Genomic DNA, 21,238 nt, shown 5'->3' on the forward strand with positions numbered 1-21,238 from the left:
ATTTGAAACCCTAGCCCTAGTTTAGAACCCTAATTTGAAACCCTAGTCCTAGTTTGAAACCCTAATATGTAACCCTAGTTCTTGTTTAAAACCCTAATTCCAAACCCTAGTTCTGGTTTAAAACCCTGATTTCAATCCCTTGCCCTAGTTTTAAACCCTCATTTGAAACCCTAGCCCTAGTTTAAAACCCTAATTCCAAACCCTAGTTCTAGTTTGAAACCCTACTTTCAAACCCTAGCCATAGTTTAAAACCCTAATTTGAAACCCTAGCCCTAGTTTAAAACCCTAATTTCAAACCCTAGCCCTAGTTTAGAACCCTAATTTGGAACCCTAGCCCTAGTTTAAAACCCTAATTTGAAACCCTAGCCCTAGTTTGAAACCCTAATTTGAAACCCTAGCCCTAGTTTGAAACCCTAATATGAAACCCTAGCCCTAGTTTAAAACCCTAATTTCAAACCCTAGCCCTAGTTTGAAACCCTATTATGAAACCCTAGCCCTAGTTTAAAACCCTAATTTCAAACCCGAGCCCTAGTTTGAAACCCTATTATGAAACCCTAGCCCTAGTTTGAAACCCTAATTTCAAACCCTAGTTCTAGTTTAAAACCCTACTTTCAAACCCGAGCCCTAGTTTGAAACCCTATTATGAAACCCTAGCCCTAGTTTGAAACCCTAATTTCAAACCCTAGTTCTAGTTCAAAACCCTACTCTCAAACCCTAGCCCTAGTTTAAAACCCTAATATGAAACCCTAGCCCTAGTTTAAAACCCTAATTTGAAACCCTAGCCATAGTTCAAAACCCTAATTTGAAACCCTAGCCCTAGTTTGAAACCCTAATTTTAAACCCTAGCCCTAGTTTAAAACCCTAATTTGAAACTCTAGCCCTAGTATAAAACCCTAATTTCAAACCCTAGCCCTAGTTTGAAACCCTATTATGAAACCCTAGCCCTAGTTTAAAACCCTAATTTCAATCCCTAGTTCTAGTTTAAAACCCTACTTTCAAACCCTAGCCATAGTTTGATTCCCTAATTTGAAATCCTAGCCATAGTTTGATTCCCTAATTTGAAATCCTAGCCCGAGTTTGAAACCCTAATTTTAAACCCTAGCCCTATTGTTAAATAAGGTTAGGGTGTCAAAGTAGGGTTTTAAAATAAATTAAGGGATTCAAAGTATGGTTTGGGATACAGATTAGGGTTTTAAACTCGAGTAAGCGTTTCAAATAAGGGTTTTGATTTTTGGTTAGGGTTTCAAATGAGTATTTTCAAACAAGTTTAGGTTGTCAAAGTTGGGTTGGAAAATAGGTTTAGGGATTCAAAGTAGGGGTTGGGATACAGATTAGGGTTTTAAACCAGGGTTAGGGTTTCAAATTAGGGTTTTAAACAAGGGCTAGGGTTTGAAAGTAGGGTTTTAAACTAGGGCTAGGGTTTCAAATTAGGGTTTTAAACTAGGGCTAGGGTATCAAATTAGGGTTTTAAACCAGGGTTAGGGTTTCAAATTAGGGTTTTGAAATTTGGTAAGAATTTCAAATGAGTATTTTCAAAAATGTTTAGGGTGTCAAAGTAGGGTTTTAAAATAGGTTAAGGGATTCAAAGTAGGGTTTGGGATACAGATTAGGGTTTTAAACTAGGGTAAGGGTTTCAAATAAGGGTTTATAACCTGGGTTAGGGTTTCAAATGAGTATTTTCAAATAATGTTAGGGTGTCAAAGTAGGGTTTTAAAATAGGTTTGGGGATTCAAAGTAGGGTTTCGGATACAGATTAAGGTTTTAAACTACGGTTAGGGTTTCAAATTAGGGTTTAAATTTTGGTTGGGGGTTTCAAATGAGTATTTTCAAATAAGGTTTGGGTGTCAAAGTATGGTTTGAAAATAGGTTTAGGAATTCAAAGTCGGGTTTGGGATACATATTAGGGTTTTAAACTAGGGTTGGGTTTCAAATTAGGGTTTTGAACTTGGGTTAGGGTTTCAAATGAGTATTTTCAAATAAGGTTAGGGTGTCAAAGTAGGGTTTGAAAATAGGTTTAGGGATTCAAAGTAGGGTTTGGGATACAGATTAGGGTTTTAAACTGGGGTTAGGGTTTCAAAGTAGGGTTAGTTTTTCAAACTGGAGTTAGGTTAGGGTTAAGGTTTCGAAGAAGATTTAGAGGTTTAAAGCAAGGCTAAATTTTCATAGTGGAAATTCAAATGTGGGGTTTACACTAGTTTTACGGCACTCTAACCCTAACCCATACTCCATGGCATATGGTCCAACAAACATCATCATTAATACACGTGATGAGTAGCATAGTTTTAAAAATGTTTATTTCTTTATTTGATTAAAATATAGAAGAGATGGATTTTAGTGGCGCCCCACTTGTGGCACGGCAATGTTAACATGTAAATGATGACAGTTATTTCAAAGACGTAATTTTTTTTAGGGTTATCAGTTTTTTTTCTTTATTTCTGAAAAGTTTAGCTGCCCTCCAGAGGTGACAAGGAACAATTGAAAACTGAAAGAAAAGAGAGGCAAATGAAGAATAGAAGAAAGGCCTGTGGTGCAGGTAAAGACATTTAAACATGTAGGAAGGTCATGATGATTCTAGAATGGCATTTCCCGTTCCTGATGGTGCTGTTCCTCGTGTTACCACTAGATGTCAATGTTGAGCAAATGTTTATTCCTGCGCGACCACAAGATTGGATGAAAACAGTTTTTAAATGTCTCTACTGATTTGGGATTGTTTTAACAGACATATATTTTGAGAGCAGAATACAATCTGTGTCCGAACACATTAAAGTAATTAGATGGACCACCACAATAAAGTAGGCTACGAACGAAAGTAGACACTACAAGATCTTCGCAAAGTGCACACGTAATCAAAATGTTACCGAAGCAAGCACACCACAAGATGGTGTGAGTGAGACAAATGCACAAAAGTGAAAATCTGGTATTTGTTTGAGCTTTTTTTTGTTGTAATGCATTGGTCACATTCCTCTTCCAATAATATTAATAATACTTGGAGAGTTTGCGAAAAGTACTGGGACTCGAGTACTGATAAAAAAAATGATAGATTCTACAACGTACAAAAGCAAAAATACATTTGTACTATCAATCATATCAACATTTGATAAATTGTCACAAGGGAAAGACTCTGCAAACAAAATAGACTAAGGAAGAAAAAAAATCACATTATAGGTCCCAATTTTATTTGCTTTGGCTTTACTTTAATGCTATCAAAACAGGGTTAACCCTAACCCTAACCCATCATCAACTAATTCTCTTAAATAAGGCCTTGGTGGGGAACATCTTAAGTGTCAGAATTTGCTGCTGTCTTTAATGTTCCTTCATGTCGCAGCGCTGCTGTTTTTTATTTAATAAAAAAAACAAAACAAAAAAAAAAAACTTTTTTTTTTACCCTGCCTTATAAAATCCCCAAATCCCAGTCAAACAAAATCTCAATCACGACTGACTTTACCTCTCTCAATTGACACTTTGGGCATTTTCACGTCGGATGTATTCATTTACCTAATAATGGCTGTATTTTGAGGGCACAATACATTTCTACAGTTACAAAAGTTGTGCACTGGCTACTTTTCATTGTGCCAAAGGGTCACTTTTTTCATTGTTGTTCCATTAAAGTATATAACTAAATATCTGCAGAAATGTGAGGAGTGTACTCACTTTTGTGAGATACTATGTCTTTTCCTACATCTTGTTTCATCTGCCTATGCTGAAAAATGCAACACACATTTTACCAAAGTAAGGAATTGAAACTAGAAAATATAGATATCTGTTTTCAAATGAATGGTGAAAAAAAAGTAAAGTCATTCAGAAAAAAAAATACTCAAATCCAGATCGTACCTAATAGAGTAACTTAATTATTTGTGCTTCATTACTTCCCACCACTGGCAGTGCCATCAAGATATTCAGGGCCACTGTGTCATGGGCTCCCTCCCACTTCACTTGGCAGCCTCCGTTCCCTCCTCTCACTCAGCAGCTGAAGCTGCAGCATTTGCAACGCTGTCACTCTTCGTGTTCACATCTCGTGTGAGCCTGCCAAGCAAAAGTTGCAGTTACACAACTTCCACGATGGACGGACTTTATTTGCTCGTGAGCAAGGTGGCGTCATGAAAAGTAAGTAACATTTAAAAAAAAAAATAAAAAAATCCTTCCATGTTTGTGTTCAAATTACAATTAAGGATTAAGAATCAGGGTGTCCGTGAAAACTTTTAATAATCGATCAAATAATTTAATTCATAAAAATAAAGACCATTCTTGTCTTCACTAATGAGCCGTTCCATTTCACATGTTCAGCTGTGTTTGTACATAACACATGCATACACAAAGTAACACAAATCTTAATAAAGATAGGTTAAAAATGAATAATTAATTTAGGTATTAAATAATGTTCTTTAAGACAAGTGCTGTTTTGATGGATGAAGCATGGCCCTCTCATGCCCTAGTATCTACTTATCAGATATTTTATTTATTTATTGCAGTAAAAGTTGACTACTTCTGGAACATATTTTAAATGTTGCTTGTAATGTATAGATAGAAATAGTAGTGGTGTTTCGTTCCTAGATCGCACATTTCACAACATCAACTTCTAAAGCAAACAGAGATGTTGAGTTGCAATCCATACAACATTTTCATTTCAAAAATGACTTGAAATGAATGAATTTTTAGGTTAAAATGTTCATAAAACTCACTTTTTTGGGGGGACTGTACTGTACATCAAAAGCTCTCGAACAATCAATCCCAGTCGCAATATTTTGATCCACGTGTTTTGACCTGAAGCAGATACTTCTTAATTCTTTGGATACCAATGTGTGTTACTTTGCATTACAGGTCAGCCTGTTTAGATCATCATTGTATTATTTTATAATATATATTTTAAATTAAGGTCCAGTTCAAGCTCAGCTCCACGTGCAAACATCTGTGTCTACAGCACCCACCAACATTTTTTTTCACAATATTTTATCGTTGCATTTTTTTTTTTACAATTTCAAATTGATTTAAAAAAAAAATCCCACTTAAATTATATATATATATATATATATATATATATATATATATATATATATATGTATATTTTTTTTAAGCCTAGCACCATGCACAATTTAATTTGGATTTTTTTTTTTTTTTTGTGTCGCTACTGAAAAATGCTTGAAGGTCCAGACGGCTGCTGTCTTTAGTTCTGGCTGATTTGTGTGTAATGACAACACTTTATTTTATTTTATTTTATTTTATTTTATTTTATTTTATTTTATTTTATTTTATTTTATTTTATTCTATTTTATTTTATTTTATTTACGTCATATAGAAGAGGGGTTCAGAAACTGGCTCAAGAGGCAAGCCATGGCTTGGTGTCCACAAAATAATTTGCAATAAATACATTTTTTATTTTATTTTATTTTTTTAAGTGCATACATATATACATAGGGATCAGTGTGTGAATAAAATAAACAATAAACCAAATACTGCCCCCAACTTTAGCTTTGGGCCAATTGTGTTGCCATAACATCAAATAAATCTGACATGCTGGCATGCATGAATTTGATTAGGACCATATTAAATTGGTAATGAATTTTTAGGTTCAAATGTTCATAAACTACATCATTTGTATGACATTTAGGGCTAAGCATGGCATTTGTGTTTACCTGATGTTATGATTTTGAAGCAGCCTGTTTAATATAGAAGCTGCAGTATTATTTGATGCCTTGTCTTCATCTTTCAGGAATTCAATATAATAGATAGAAATAACAATACGAACTTTGAGTTACCACCTTACTTTAATGAGCTTATCATTTTTGCTTAATGTTTGTCCAGGTTCTTTGCCAGGTGACCCAGGTGGAGCGGGGGGAACCGACAGCCTTCGAGACAGCCCCGAGGAGGGCGGCGTCAAGGGCGGGAGCAACATTCCGAGCGGACCCCCGCTGTGCAAGATGAACCTTCTGGAGGTCAACGGCAGCCCGAACACTCGACTTAACAGCGACACACCGCTGAGGCCGGGAGGTGAGACTGCGGCAGGACTTCTACGAACAACCCTGGCTAAATTTAGCTCCGCCCTGATATACAAAGCTTGTCTCTCACTTAAGATGCATCACCGCAAGGTAAAAGTGATGTGGCATCTTTAGGGCGTTACAGATTGGTGACTTTTATCCATCATTAACTTTACAACTTGTAACGCGTCTAACGTGTATTGTACCTTTCTGTACCAGGTGTGACAATCCCGGTCTACTGTGTTGTGGAATATGCAGACATGGCCCATGACGGCGAGCAGCACGGTCACCGCCACGCCGAATTTGTGCTGATCCGGAAAGACATCCTGTTCACACAACTGGTGGAGACCGCGCTGATGTCCTTGGGGTACTCGCAGGGCTCGGCTGTACAGGCCTTAGGTGCGTGTATTTCGGTTGTTGGCTCCATTGGTAACTACGGAATCTTGGACATGATGTGAAAGAAAAAAAACACAAATTTGTTTAGTTTTAGAATTAGATTTAGACAGGCACCCGTGTACTAGACGTAAAAATGGGTACAACGATTTGCGCCTCACTGGGAGTTCCGGTGGACAAAGACGCCGCGGTGACAGATTTTGGTTGGTAACCCGGTGGGTAGTAGGTGATGTCTGGTCGGTGCTGGATTTCACTTTTCTTTCTTTTCTTTGATCCTTCCTCTGGTCTCCTGACAACCTCACGACTCTAGCTGGATTCTGAAGTATTCGGTTTAGGTGAACGGTGAGGGATTTTTAATAGGTTTTAGGTGAATTAATGAGTACACATTCACACGCACGCACTTATGCACACACACACCCGCACATGCACATACTCACGCACGTGCAAAAAAATAATAATTAAAAGAGAGAGAGAGCAATGATGATGACATGTCAAATTGGTAAGATTACCGAATGAACAATACTTAGCTCGCTCAGGAGAAAAAAATAAAATAAAAATGCAACGCCCCGGCGCATTTTGCAATGTGCAATTCGGTTTGTCACACAGATGCACGATCGGCGGTCTTCAATTGTTGCCATGTCACATGCATTGCCGACTATATCATCCACAAATAGGAGACCTTCTTGCGGTTCCTTCAACTGTAAATGCACGTGGAATTACTGCATGGACACCACTCGAGTGAGTCCTTCTGCTTGTAGAACGTGAGCGCGCCTCTCTTTGCTCCCTCTGCTGAATTTGCATCCATTAATGAGGGGAGCCGCTTCAATTGGCTCGGAGTCTGCTGCATTCACTCTCACAATGGCGCACAGCGGCGCAACTGCTCTTTTCTATCTGCACTTGCAAAATACCAAAAGAAAGAATACTCCACCCATGCTCACCATTAAGTTGGTCTTGCGCTTTGCTCTAGACGAAATAGGGCGCAAAAAAATTCCCCAAAAAACACAAATTTGCGGTCACGAAACGTTTGTGGGGACTTTCTCAAGAAACGTAAAGGTAAAGCAGAGGCCGGCGGGCTAAAGACAATGAACTGAGATAGTATGATTTTTATTTTGAATGTTAATTAAGGCTGCGGATGAGCTCAAAGACCTGACATTGCAGGCTATTGATAAAAACAGATCAAAAGGCATTTACTTTGAGGACATGGGTGGCCATTCAGCTTTGTGAGCGTATTATATATATTTTGGCCACAATTTAGCATTTATTTCTAGTTCATGGGGCTTCTTAGTTGGCACCCTTAACAAGTAAAATCATTCTCCTATTTAGTTTTTAATGGCATTAAAACCTTCCCTTGATTCAACAGAAAAACTATTTTATTTTTTTGCATTTACAGAAAAAATATCTGCGGAATTTCATGTCTGGAAACGTTTATCTAAAATGTTCTATCACTCCATATTTCAGCCACTCGTTTGTTTGGTAATTCATGAGTATTGAATTATTAACAGCGGCAATGAATAGTAGTCATTTTCCAGATGGGTGGCTCGACCACATGAGTGCACTGCGTGCCAGAAAGTTTAGACAATAAAGACAAATTACTGTATGTTGGTTTTTTTTTCAAAACCAAAAATGTTTTTTGAGTATAAATATAATGACATTCCTGGTTGTGTCCTAAACACAGGGCACATACACCAAGTGGGTAACGCCCTGCATGCGACCCTCCTCCACCCATACTAAGCCTTTTTTTTCTCCAAATAAATATTTTTTTGTCTGGCATCATCCCAACGCCATTCCACAAGTGTGGTCACACAACCAAAATTATACAGTCTATTTTTTCCTTTTGATTCCATTTTATTTGGCATAGCTTTGGCTCAGTAAAGTATTTTGAAAGCGGGACAGGGGTTCTTTGATTAGGCTGCATGTTGTGGCTCAATCACAAAAGCTGTTTATAATAAACAAGCGGAATTCCAGCGTCCGGGGTTAAATCTAGGAGATCAGAAGTTGTGAATGAGTTTATCTTATGTTTCCCCCCGTGCTTTTAACCTATAACATGAAAGTGTGTGTGTTTTTGTCCAGGCATCATCAAAGTGGGCCAGTGGAAGCCGATGCCCATCCACAACCTGACAGATGCTCCAGAGGCAACTGTGGCCGACATGCTGCTGGATGTTTACCACATGGTCACGCTACGGATCCTGCTGCACAGGTCCTCCAGTCTTGAATGTATGATCTGATCATAACACGTAGATTTTTTTTCTGTGTGCATTAAAATCAGCTTTCCATGTGTGTGCAGGTTTGCCCGGCTGGAGGAGTTGCCCTCCGAACAGTGGACGCATGCCACAGTGAGGAAGGCCCTCAAAGAGCTGCTAAGAGAGACCAATCAGAGCGCTCTGCCCAAGGAGTGTCCACTTTCCCAGGTCTGTTGGGAGCTTGCTTACAAAAGAATAGAAAAAGTAAATTAGGAATTAGAATTTACATTATTGGAACCTCTGTACAGTCATATTGTATTCAACTTTCACCAATGCGCTCTCTCTCCCCCCCCCCACAGAGTATGATTTCTGCCATCGTCAACAGTTCCCACTATTCCAACGTGTCTGTCTCCAAATGCCAGGAGTTTGGACGCTGGTACAAACGTCACAAACATCCAAGCGTCCAAGGTGACGGGCCTGACCGCTCACATTCACACACTTGGTTCTGCTCTTCCGTTTCTCCCTTAAAGCCACATTTTCTGTGTGTGCTTGAGCTAAAGTGTCAAGCTCAAGTGCCATACGTCAGTGACGGCTCATGGTCGGAAGGAACGGTCACACGTGGTTCACATTAATGTCACACTTAATACACACGGCAGAACTAAGCCATTTTAAATCCTAATAGGAAACAGCAGCAGCAACCCCCACTTCTCTCTCACACACACACACACACTCAACACAGGGTGGGTACAAATTTGACGGCCTGCCAAACCTCACTCCCATTTTTATACTCCTAATAGCCCGTGACCCTGAATCGGACATGATTGTAACAAGAAACAGATTCAGCACAGTGAGGACGAGCCATTAAAATCCACAGGAACTGGAAAGGATTTACCACCAAATGCTGTCAGATCATTGATCAAACAATAAACCAAAATGTCTCACAAGAAGAATAGAAGAACTTTACAGCTCAATAATAGACTCACCAACCACTAATTTAGGTACACTGTCACAATCTAATGACGTACAATAAAAAGCCACATTAGAATTACACTGTCAAACTTTCAACAATTCATTGATTAAGATTTTAGTTTGTAGTGGTGTCGCGTTTCTAATAATTTGCAACATTTTCTGCTAGGCTGAAGGGGAACCTTTATAGGACTGTGATTTACAGATTAGAGACATTGGCACTGAAGACACAACAGGAAAGAGAGCTAGAAATGAAGATGTTGAGGGTTTTCTCTTTGGGCCAAGGTTCGATGTTTTGGGGACAAACTTAGAGTGCACAGAACTTTGATGGTTTGGACATGGTAGAAGGTGATAAGGTTAGAGGTGTCAGGAAGGAGAGCCAGAGGAAGACCTAAGAGAAGGTTGATCGATGTAGACATTAAGGCGGTTGGATGCATTGTGGCGAACCTCTAACAGGGAGAGTCAAAAGGAAAAGACAATTTTGGTAAATAAAGGAACAAAATTGAGAGACCGTTCAAATTTTTTTTTAAAGATATTTACAGCGCGCTGGCGATCATTCAGCAAGAATCTCACCAGGTGATCTGTTCTTTTTGCCAGAATCTGTCTCGTTTTATCCGTCTGTAACTCTTCCCACAAAGTGTGGGGAATTTCCATCTGTTATCTCGAGAGCAAAGCTTTCAGTCAGGAGAGTTCTTTGCTCAACACTTTTGCTACTTTTAATAGTAGAAAGTGTGACGATAGTCGCTGAAGCGTGATATAATATTACACAAGTGATTTCTAAAGCTGTAGCGAAGATGGTAAAATGGACTGCTTTTTATATAGCGCTTTAACGACACCATATGGTGCCCAAAGCGCTTTATCATGCCTCACATTCACCCATTCACACACACATTCACACACCAGTGGTCGGCTGCTGCCATGCAGGGCGCTTCCAGGTCCACTGGCAGCAAATCGGGGTTCAATGTCTTGCTCAAGGACACTTTAACTCATTCACTGCCATTGACGGCTATAGACGTCAAAAATTAATTTGAACTATTTCTATTAGTTTAACATTTGTTTCCCACTTTTGTTAACAAGAGTGTGAAAACGTAGATTTTTGTATTGAGCATTTAGAACAGATGTACAATTTGTGATTAATTGTGAGTTAACTAGTGAAGTCATGCAATTAATTCCATTTAAAATTTTAATCACGTGACGCCCCTAATTTTTTATAATCTTTTCTTCTTTTTTTTATTGCGTCATGCTATTAAAATTGTGTAATTGTAATTAATCACATGACTTCAATAATTAACTCACAATTAATCAAAAATGTTATATCTGTTCTAAATGTATTTTTTTTTATTTTTTTTAGGTTTTCATACTCTTATTAGCAAAAGTGGAAAAAGTGTTAAACTAATAGAAATAGTTCAAATGAATTTTGGACGTCTACAGCCGTGAATGGCAGTGAATGAGTTAACATGGCCAACAGGGTGCCAGAAAGGCTAGAGTTTGGTGGAGGACCCAAATGCAGGGAGCAAAAGCAGCCAGGCAAGGATGCAGTAAAAAAGGGGATTTAATTGTGAAAAAGGCAAACAAGTTACTTGGCGAAAATAACAAAGTCAACAATATCCAAAAACACAAGTCAAGGCAAAAACCAAACAGGAACACTGCGAAGCAAGGAAACGATGACGACAGGGCATGGCATGGCATGGCATGGCATGGCATGGCATGGCATGGCATGGCATGGCATGGCATGGCATGGCATGGCATGGCATGGCATGGCATGGCATGGCATGGCATGGCATGGCATGGCATGGCATGGCATGGCATGGCATGGGTGTGACAGCAACAATGATCCCACAAGGACTGACCAAAACCAGGGTACTAAATACACACACACTAATGAGACAACAAGACACACCTGGGGCAAGACACAAGCGGCTGAGGGCACGGATTGGTTGACACCGGGATGACAAGCACGGGAGGACATGATAAAACTTGACGAGACGTTGACAAAGGGAGACACACTAGGAAAACATGACTAATAAAACAAACCAAAACACAGACCATGACACAGGGGTGTGGATTGAACCCACAACCTCACTCTACCCCTGAGCCATGCCGCCCCATAAAGATATAGGGCTATAAAGATATATAAATATCTAACAGAAAGGGATCGATGGATAAAAAAAAACGATTAAGACTTTACATTTTTTGAGGCAGAATTGTGGGATAGTAATTACATCGTAAGCCTCACAAATAGGAGATTGGGGGTTCCAATTTCTGTTGGAATATATCTGTGTGCATGTTCTCAGTTTCGTCCGACATCCTAAATAAAAACTTCCATGTAAGTTACTTGAAGACCCTAAATTGTACATAAGTGGGCGTGAATGCTTATTTGTATATATGTGTCTTGTGATTGAATGACAACTGGTCCATGGTGTAAACTTCTTGCCCAAAGTTAGCTCCAGTTACCTGTGACCCGAATGAGGACAAGCGCTACAGAACAAGCACAGATGAAAAATTGGCCCTTACTATATGACAGGTCTAATAATGTGATTTGTTAATTATATTTTGTTCAGGTGAATATGCAGAGACAATGTGGCACCCTTCGGACAAATCTGATGTAAACGGTATATTTGATCTTTTCTGCGACTTGCTTGGATTTGAAGATAAAAGCTACTTTACATACTTAACATTTCTCTGTGTATTTACACAGTGGAGAGAAATTGGGAGCCAGGCGTCCTCAACCAGCGTCTTCCATCTCTTTTACCCTACCTGGGTGGCCCTGGAACAATCAAAAGTCGTCTAATGGAGCAGCGGAAGTCCACTCTGCCACACTCTACCAATCCTTCCCCCAGCCCCCCTTTGCACTCCCAAGCTCCACCTCATCTGGTACATGGCGGCCTCTTGCCCCCGCAGCTCATGCGCCATCAGCTTGCCGTGGCGCACCTCATCAACCAGCAACTGGCCGTCAGCCGCCTGCTCTCCCAACGCGGGCTCCCCCAGCCATACGTCAACCACCCGCCCATTTCACGCCCATGCAAGGGCCCTGCAGAGTCCCCGTATTCGGGAGCTGAAGTGTCTTCTGACATCTACCACCGAGTTCGGAGTGAGCTGAAGAGAGCCAGTGTCTCCCAAGCTGTCTTTGCCCGCGTGGCTTTTAACCGCACACAGGTAAACTGACACAGTGTTCTTAGCTTGTAAAAGCAATAATCCCCCCCAAAAAAACGCGCCATATAACAACTCTTCATACATGAGCAGGGTTTGCTGTCAGAGATCCTGCGCAAGGAGGAAGATCCCCGCTCTGCCTCTCAGTCACTGATGGTCAACCTAAAGGCCATGCAGGCTTTTCTGAGTCTACCAGAGGGAGAACGAGATCGCATCTACCAGGGAGAGCGAGAGAGGAATACTCAAACAAACCACAATCACATCTCCAATGGCAACACTCACAGACCCATGCAGGTACACACAATTCCTTGATTGTTAGGACAATTGTAATTTGATGAATATTTTTTATTTGTATGTACTTTTTTTTAGATTTCAGAAAATATTCAATAGAGTTTGTGCTCAGCTCAAGCATATACAGATGCAAGCAAAGGCAGAGCTGAAAGTAGTTTTTGTCATTGTCATATGGCATGACTCCTTCTTGTGACTGACTGGTCTCCAAATCAGCCACTTGATCATTCACATGCTACAAAATTTTACGTCTCAATAGATAAAATGTGGTGATTTTTGTTGACATTTGAAAGAGGCAAAATCAGCCAGCGTAATTCCACTACAGTTTGAGAAATCACAATTTTCATGCTTTTTTTTTTCATTTACGTACTCTGTCCACACTGGACTCAGTATACTGTGTGGCAAGCACATCTCTGCCAACCTTTGTTAAACCAAACTCATCGTCTTTTTGTACTCATTCAAATGCATTGGCAACTATCCAAAACAAAATAACTGCCCCTTGCAAATTCTTGTAAAGAAATAATGTCATATTAAAGTATATTAGTGACATTTGGTCAAAGATACCAAAGTTGAGTTCCATTTTTTCAGCAGTTCCGTACCAACACTCTCTTGCTGGTTACATCTTATTCCAGGTTAGCCAAATCCTTGCAGGCTTGAATCAAGCCTTTCTTACTCAAGACTTGAATCGTGCCTTTTGTGGGTTATCATTAAGTAGTAATTGCAACAAGTCCAACAGCATTACATCAATATTCTCAATAGTAACTTTATATAATCAGATTGAACAGAATCCAAAATTGATTCATTGAAAAGAACACTAATCTTTTAGTTTTTGTCTGCAGAGCAAGTCCAGTGCGGAGACCCCCCTTAAGATGGATTCGCTCGTGAACATCACAACGAGGATCTACGAGGAGATCCAACAGGAGATGAAGAGGGCAAAGGTCTCCCAATGTCTGTTTGCTAAGGTCTCCGCTAACAAAAGCCAAGTGAGTTTGGGGTTTTCTGTTTCTTGTTAACAGCATTGTTGATCTCAGAGTTACTAGAAGAAAGCCGAGATGATGAAGGTTTGATCACATTAAAGTATTCAATTCCATCTAACAGCTGGTGCAAAAATAAAGCCAATCCCCTCACCTCTCTACATGCTTTTTTCTTGCAGATTTTTGTACTTAATTCGGCAAATGTTCAAATGTTGTCACTGTCACCTCATCCGCCAGGGTTGGCTGTGTGAACTACTCAGATGGAAAGAAAGCCCGAGCCAAGAAAACCGCACACTGTGGGAGAACCTGTGCACCATCCGCAGGTTTCTTTCCATCCCGCAGGCCGAACGCGATCGTGTTTATGAGGAGGAGGCGAAACAGCAGCATGATGATAAGCTCCCTGCTGTCCTGCACATCCCGGAGCATCAGGTACAAGTATATTGGATTATAGAATTGTGGGGCCAAATCAAATGTTAGACAGTTACAGAATTTGTAGAGGGTCAAGTTTCCTGCTTTGCAGCTTTTAGTAGCTCGTCTTTGTCTTGTTTTTGCACCGTAAGTCATTGAAAATAGACATGGTCAATGAGCTGCCCACACAGTTCCCTACCTCCCCCAACAAAACCCCAAATACTTGCCAGTCAGGCTTGACCTCAGTATTATTCCAAACGCAGCCTGTAATTTTTGATGGAGAGAAAAAGGAATTGCCATTATCTCTATTTAGGTCCTTTCTGTTTGATGGCCCGCAGGTTTTTGATGCCAGGTTCACGTGTTTGAGTGCACAGGCCGCTCCACCCTGGTAATATACTCTCAAAACGTGGTTGTTAGGAATGTGAGAATTGAGCTGGCCAGTCACACTTTGGCTTTGATACATTTCCATTGATGTCACTGCAGAGTTGTAGGAGCAGCACACAGCAAAAAAAGTCCAGCGATAAATTGACTCCCACAGAGTTGATTTGAACACTTTTCATAGTTTATACAACTCCACACTCTCCAGAGTTAAATCAACATTTTTAAAGTAGTTAAATATTTAACACAGTGAGAGAGTACATTTTTAACTCACTAAGCAGAGTGAAATCATCAAAAACTTTTATTTGAATGTTAAGGTTTCCCAGTGATAAGCAAGGAGAAAAGGAGGTTGAGGAAAACGGTGATGATTTGTCTTTCTCAAACAGCAGAGTTAATTTAACACTCTGTGGAGTTAATCTAACTCAAGGTGATTAACCCTGTGAAATAACACCATTTATCTCTGAAAATGTTAAAATTGCACTTTGGGTGTTAAAGTTGCTCAATTTAACAACTTGGCCAAAAATATCTTTCCAATAGCCTTTTTATTTGACCATTTATGACTGAAACGTCTTCTAATTAGTAGATTAACCGTAGCTGTGGGTACTCCTACTCCAGTCCTTAAACTGGATTCGGGTTCGTAATTTCCCGCTCTTTGTCTGCGGATGTGACATCATGTGCACGTTGTGTACGTGAAGAAGAGGGTGTGTAGTTTCTTTTTTGGCCACAGGTGGCAGTAGCAATTCGAAATCCAATTTTCTGCATTCGGCAGCTTTAAAATGAACTCCCACAAATTTACTCTAGAATTCCTGCAGGGTTTGAGAGATGAAAATTGAAAGTCCATGACATGTTGAACCTCTTATTCATTTTTCTTTTTCTTTTTTGAACAGGCACCACCACTGCCACCTCTGAGAGTTCTATCCCCTCTTCACGTGGACCCACAGCTTACAGCGCTACCTCTCCTTATTGGGTCCGCTAGTGAGTCTCAGCATAGAATGAGCCCTGGCCTTGGAGAAACAAAAAAGGCCCGTTCACGAACCCGAATTTCCTTGGAGGCGTTGGGGATCCTGCAGAGCTTCATTGGCGACGTGGGGCTCTACCCTGACCAGGAGGCCATCCACACCCTGTCAGCTCAGCTGGACCTGCCTAAGCATACCATTGTCAAGTTCTTCCAGAACCAGCGATACAATTTCAAGCACCACAATTCCAGGGAGTCAGGCCCTGAGGAGGGCAACCGGGAATGTCCCTCCGAGGTGGTACGAGAAGAGGAGTTGCTCTTCGTACCCATGGACTTGAGTGAAGATGTTAGAGGCTCAGCAGATGTAACTGAGAAAGAGGATGAAATGGACCGAGAGGAGAAAGATGATGGAAAAGCCTCAGCAGCAGCAACATCATCTTTGTCTCCCTATAGTAGCCCGGACAGCCCAAATTCTGCAGGGCAACAGAGATAACAACAGGGAAAAACTGTGACGTACCCAGAGATTTGATGTCCTTTGTTGTCATTATTGGTTTACCCCCCACCCCCACATGTAATGCAATTGTTTTGAGCCAAAAAGGGCACACAAAATGGAACCGCAGTTGCATATTGTATACAGCTACATATAATTTATTGTTACATTGTTGCTGCACCAACTGAACTTCATGTGAAACTCAACAAGCGCGACAATAAACGTCAGTATTTATTACAACTTTTATATTTACTGGAGTAAATCAAGATTTACTACTCTCACTCCTATGACTTCTCATAGTGGCGAAAAACAGACAGTTACCGCATTTTCATGATCATAAGGCATAAGTATTATAAGGCGCAGTCACAGTTACGGGTGCTATTTCTGGGTTTAGCACACACATAAGGCGCACCGCCTTAACCTGTTGGTTAAATAACGCTAGCTCAAAACATATGATAGCATGCTATTATGCTGAAACATATGCTAGTGCTAGCGCTAGAGTTGCCACCCGTCCAGTTTTTCCCAGGATTGTTCTCTTTTTTTTTTTTTTTACCAGCTGTCTTGGGAAAATAAAAATCAGGACACAATTTGTCCCGTTTTTCTTTTTTTTTTTTAGGAAGAATGCCAAAAGCTCATTTAATTTCCTTAATTCTGTAGTCTAAAAATGTCCCCTCTGCTACTATGGAACACTTTGTTACCGAGCGTGCTGCCGGCGGCACATTTCCGTAGGTGCACTTTGGATTACTGCAACCCTGGCACCGTTTGTGCTATCTGAAAAATTCCAATGGCGTCTGAAAGCTAAGCCCTTGCGCCTTACAGAAAAAGTACTCTCATTGCGGTAATTGCAGTCTTACTCTCACGACGAAAAAGTGCAGAGAAGAAGGTATGTATATCGACACTTGTATCACACGTGGCTTTTTATAGAACCTACCAAGTCTGTGACTTTCTAATACGTACATAATTGTGGGTGATGTTTTTCTAAAATATTTTTGCATGGCTCAGCTGATATTTTTGCCCAGTCATCTTTAGCGATGAACTCTTCTTGTCATCACCCTAATTTAGTTCCCTCCACAGATTTTCAACTGAATTCAAGTCTGGACTGTCTGGGCCACTGCAAAACATTAATATTTTTGTTCACAAACCATTTCTTAACCACTTTTGCTGTGTGTTTTGTCATGCTAAAATGTCCACATATTCAAAATTTGCCAGGGGTATGAATAATTTCGGGTTTGACTGTTAAGTGCCTGAACTTGGTCAGGTGTCCCTTTTTTCCTCACAAATCCAAGGTGGCAACCCTAGCTAGCGCATGCTTTTAAAAAGGCAGCGAGCGGAACAAAACTGAGTTTGGTTGAAGTAACAATGTAAACAGTGAGTTTAGTTGTACTTGAAGTATATAACAATGTAATCACTTCTCCCACTTAGAATGCACATTTTGGAGCAATAGTCACATGAAGCGTCTGCGTGTACAGTATGAGTGAGTCGTGTCTGAGTTTGAAGCGTTTTTGAAGGTTCGTGTGAAATTTCCTCTCATATAATATTACAACTGCATCAGTGACTGTTGGCACGCTCCGTTGGCTCTTTGCACACAGCTGGCTATTAGAGCCGTATGGCGGACCGATGAAGGGCCATTAGGCGTGGTTGTGTGTGTGCGTGCGTGCGTGTTGTGGGATAAGGACGCAGGTGCTCTGCAGGCTGATATTACTCAGGATGCTCAGGGCCGGGGGCGGAGGGGTTTTGGAGGAAGGAGGCTCTCTGTGGAGCTTGCAAACACACCTGTGATCCTCTGCTCACATGGTCTGTCATTTTTCTCACACATACACACATACATACACACAGCCTCCCCCAAGCATGTTAATACACACTTTGATAAACAAGCTAATACTCAGAGCGACAGAACTTTACAAACCGCTGAGCATAACACAATAGTCAACAACCATCAACAATCTGTGTGTATATGTAGACGCTGTAACATTTTTTCACATCAAATAACTTTATTTGCTCATTTTCTGTGACTGTATGTTGAATTGAACATTCAGATGTGAAAATAGAGGATGATTTTGTGACACACAAGAAAATCCTCAACAGAACAAGCACAAACGCAGCTATAACTCAAGAATAGAGCTCCAGTCCAACACTCAAAGATCCAACCTTTTACTGAGAAATTAACCCCTACGAGTAAGAACACTTAGCAGTTCTGTTTTTTCACGTCTTTCTTTAAATATGATATTGTCTCTATTGTGTACATCACTTTGAACAGCTGTGCAACAATGAAAAGCAATTCAAAGCTATGGAAGTGTGGAACTGCCAATGTGGAGTAAACATTTTTGACTGACAAATACAGTACGTTATTTATTAGTTATTTAATTTAGGTAATTTAGGTTAATTTTGAGTTAATTTAAAGTTTCTTTAACGCCAACAATTTCTTTTGCGCGTAATTAATTACTTGGAAAGCCTGCACTGGGGGAATTACAGTCGCAACACAGCAGACACGTCCATGTCATAATTTAGCAGTAAGAAATTTGATAATAATGCACATATTTGCGGAGACTGCTGTCAAGTTGTATTTTACAAATTCAAAAATATGCAGAATTTCTCAAGTTACTTCATGTAAAAGATAAGATTAACTGATAAGAAGAAAACTGCAGAGCACCAACTTATTGCAAGTGCAATTATGCCATCTAGTGGCAGAAAAATGACAAACGCAAATCAAAATCACACATTGTGAAATTACTATATCAATGACTGAAAGATACAGCCATATTTCTAGATAACATTTTTTCCCCCACATTTATGTTAACAAGAGTATGAAAACTTGGAAAATATATTTTTATTGTACATTTGTAATTTTGCCATTAATCATAATCATGCGATTAATTTTGATTGCAAATGTTTTATCGCCTGACACCCATAATTTTAGTATAAGTATGTTCTATTGTAAGTGCAATGCGTCTAATAGCCTTATCGTACTTGCACATACTTGCAATTTAATATATGAATATGTTCGAACGTTGTCGCAAATACTTTCAGACGTACTTGCAAGTGCGTTTGAATGTACTTGGAGCCTAAATGCTAAAAACATAGATTTTATCCCCATAATGCTACGGTGTATTTACTTGTGCACACGCTGGTGCGATCTGTCACGGTGCGGAGTTGAGGCTGTCACGAGTGCGGAGTGGAGGACCCAAATGCGGGGAGGCAGGAGAACCACGGCAGGAATGCGGGGAGGCAGGAGAACCACGGCAGGAATGCAGGTTATACTGACATACTTTATTTTACAAAAAACACTAACAGGGGTACTGGTTAGCATTAAATAAACAAAGATCTGAAAACCAGAGCCAAAATCAAAGTGACAAACAGAACACCAGCAGTGACAGCAACAAGCAACAATGATCCCACAAGGACTGACCAAAACCAGGGAACTAAATACACACACACTAACGAAATAACAAGACACACCTGGGGCAAGACACAAGTGGCTGAGGGCACGGATTGGTCAACACGAGGAAGGGCAGGACCAAACACAAGACCAATGGAGACACACAACCAAAACCAGTGCCCCAAACATGACACACGCAAGCTAAAGTGTATTTATTTATTTTTTAGCAGTTAGTTAGTTTAGCAATACCAATAATTTCAAAAGTTAAGTAAGTAAACATTGTTAATCCATAAATTCTGCAGAGCATGATTTCCATACAGATTATTTTTCCAGAATGCCATATAAAATGCTGAACTTGAAAATATGTTTAAATATATTTGCCAGTCAAAAATGTTTACACCACATTGGTAGTTTCACGCTTGGTTTGCTTCTCTTTGTCCCATTCTTTCTCTTTGGCAAAACTTTATTTTGCGTAAATAACCTTTTTTAGAATGTTCATAATTATTATTAAACTTATGAATCGTACAGTTTTGTGGCTCTTGAATTAATGCCTCCCTGAGCTTTGACCTCAGCTGATGCTCAATGTGCTGTTGAGGCACTCAGTGATTATGTAATTGCTGACTTTACGCTCGCTGAATAATCATGAGCGCACGTAACATATTGCATCAAAACTTAGTTAACATGTTAGTTTTTAATTGAATAAACAGGCGTAGAGGTCTAGAAGGCGATATAATCAGCCCATGCACTTCCAAGTCTTGAGCACTGTCAAGGATCCACAGCTGGCAGTTATGGGCTTTGTGCACCAGCTGCACACTCGGCAGAAGAAAGCGCCACCAGGTGTCTGAGATTTCACGCCACCTTCTCTCCTTCGCTGGTTCCCATGCGCAGCCTGCTGAACCATTTATACGGGGACGATTAACAGCGGCTGTTCCTTAGCCGCATCAAAGACGGCCTGCTTGCTTACCCACCGCCACTGCGTCCTAGCCACCCATGGTTAGCATGCACATGGTTTGCAATGGGTCCTGGCAATCTGGTGCGTTTGGGACGTGGGCTTTCAGTGGGGACCCAAGTTACTTAATGTACCTCTTAATACCGCTATAACCTTGAAAAACAATATACAAAGCCACAATATCTTGTGCAGTAATATACAAGTACTAAGAGAGAGACCGTTTGCTTATTAATGAATATCAAGCAACAGTTAAACATTTATCTTTCAAGACATCACCTATAAACACCTCGTTAAATAGCAGTTAACGATCAATATATTTATCTGATAACGTGACAAAAGTATAAAAACTTTAAATATAATTCATCGTACAGACCATAGACGTACATTTTTTGCTACTCATAGTTGTGTAATCTCTTTTTAGTGTCCCCTTAAATCAATCATTGGTTGCATTTTCAGCTCAGCCAATCAGAGGACATAGAAATGTTGACATCACTCTGAAACTGAGAGGTGTGAAAATTGTGCAGGCAAATTCTGATTGGCTTAAAAAAAAAAAAAGACATGTGGAGGATCCAGCAAATTACATTTACATGGCAACACAAAGAAGCTGAAATCTGATTGGACAAAAACAGCGCTGTTGCCAACGTAGATCCCTGCCCAGTTGTTGAGTCCTTGCACTTCCATCATGTTTTTATTCTTCCTGTTGTTAGTAGAATGAAAGGGCCACTAGTAATGAAAAAAACATTAGAAGTCATTCTAAGA

At 40.1% G+C, this 21,238-nt stretch overlaps 1 protein-coding gene across 1 annotated transcript; it reads left to right on the forward strand.

Annotated features, from left to right (window-relative positions):
* Positions 1-3,987: 3,987 nt before the first annotated feature.
* LOC144057339 (DNA-binding protein SATB2-like) lies at positions 3,988-16,273 on the forward strand. Its single transcript, XM_077574791.1, has 12 exons — positions 3,988-4,104; positions 5,800-5,985; positions 6,192-6,371; positions 8,436-8,562; positions 8,650-8,773; positions 8,905-9,013; positions 12,073-12,123; positions 12,210-12,667; positions 12,755-12,955; positions 13,789-13,932; positions 14,161-14,352; positions 15,597-16,273. The coding sequence occupies exons 1-12, from the start codon at positions 4,098-4,100 to the stop codon at positions 16,155-16,157; spliced, it is 2,340 nt and encodes a 779-aa protein (XP_077430917.1). The 5' UTR covers positions 3,988-4,097; the 3' UTR covers positions 16,158-16,273.
* Positions 16,274-21,238: the final 4,965 nt, after the last annotated feature.

Source organism: Vanacampus margaritifer, chromosome 1 (assembly GCF_051991255.1).
Source record: "Vanacampus margaritifer isolate UIUO_Vmar chromosome 1, RoL_Vmar_1.0, whole genome shotgun sequence".
NCBI classification, from domain to species: Eukaryota; Metazoa; Chordata; class Actinopteri; order Syngnathiformes; family Syngnathidae; genus Vanacampus; species Vanacampus margaritifer.

Bases quoted from the DNA above. Each gene is read 5' to 3' on its own strand.
- LOC144057339 (XM_077574791.1), top strand. The intron at 6,372-8,435 runs GTGCGTGTATTT...GTTTTTGTCCAG, and splicing joins CTCGGCTGTACAGGCCTTAG to GCATCATCAAAGTGGGCCAG. The intron at 12,668-12,754 runs GTAAACTGACAC...ATACATGAGCAG, and splicing joins TGGCTTTTAACCGCACACAG to GGTTTGCTGTCAGAGATCCT.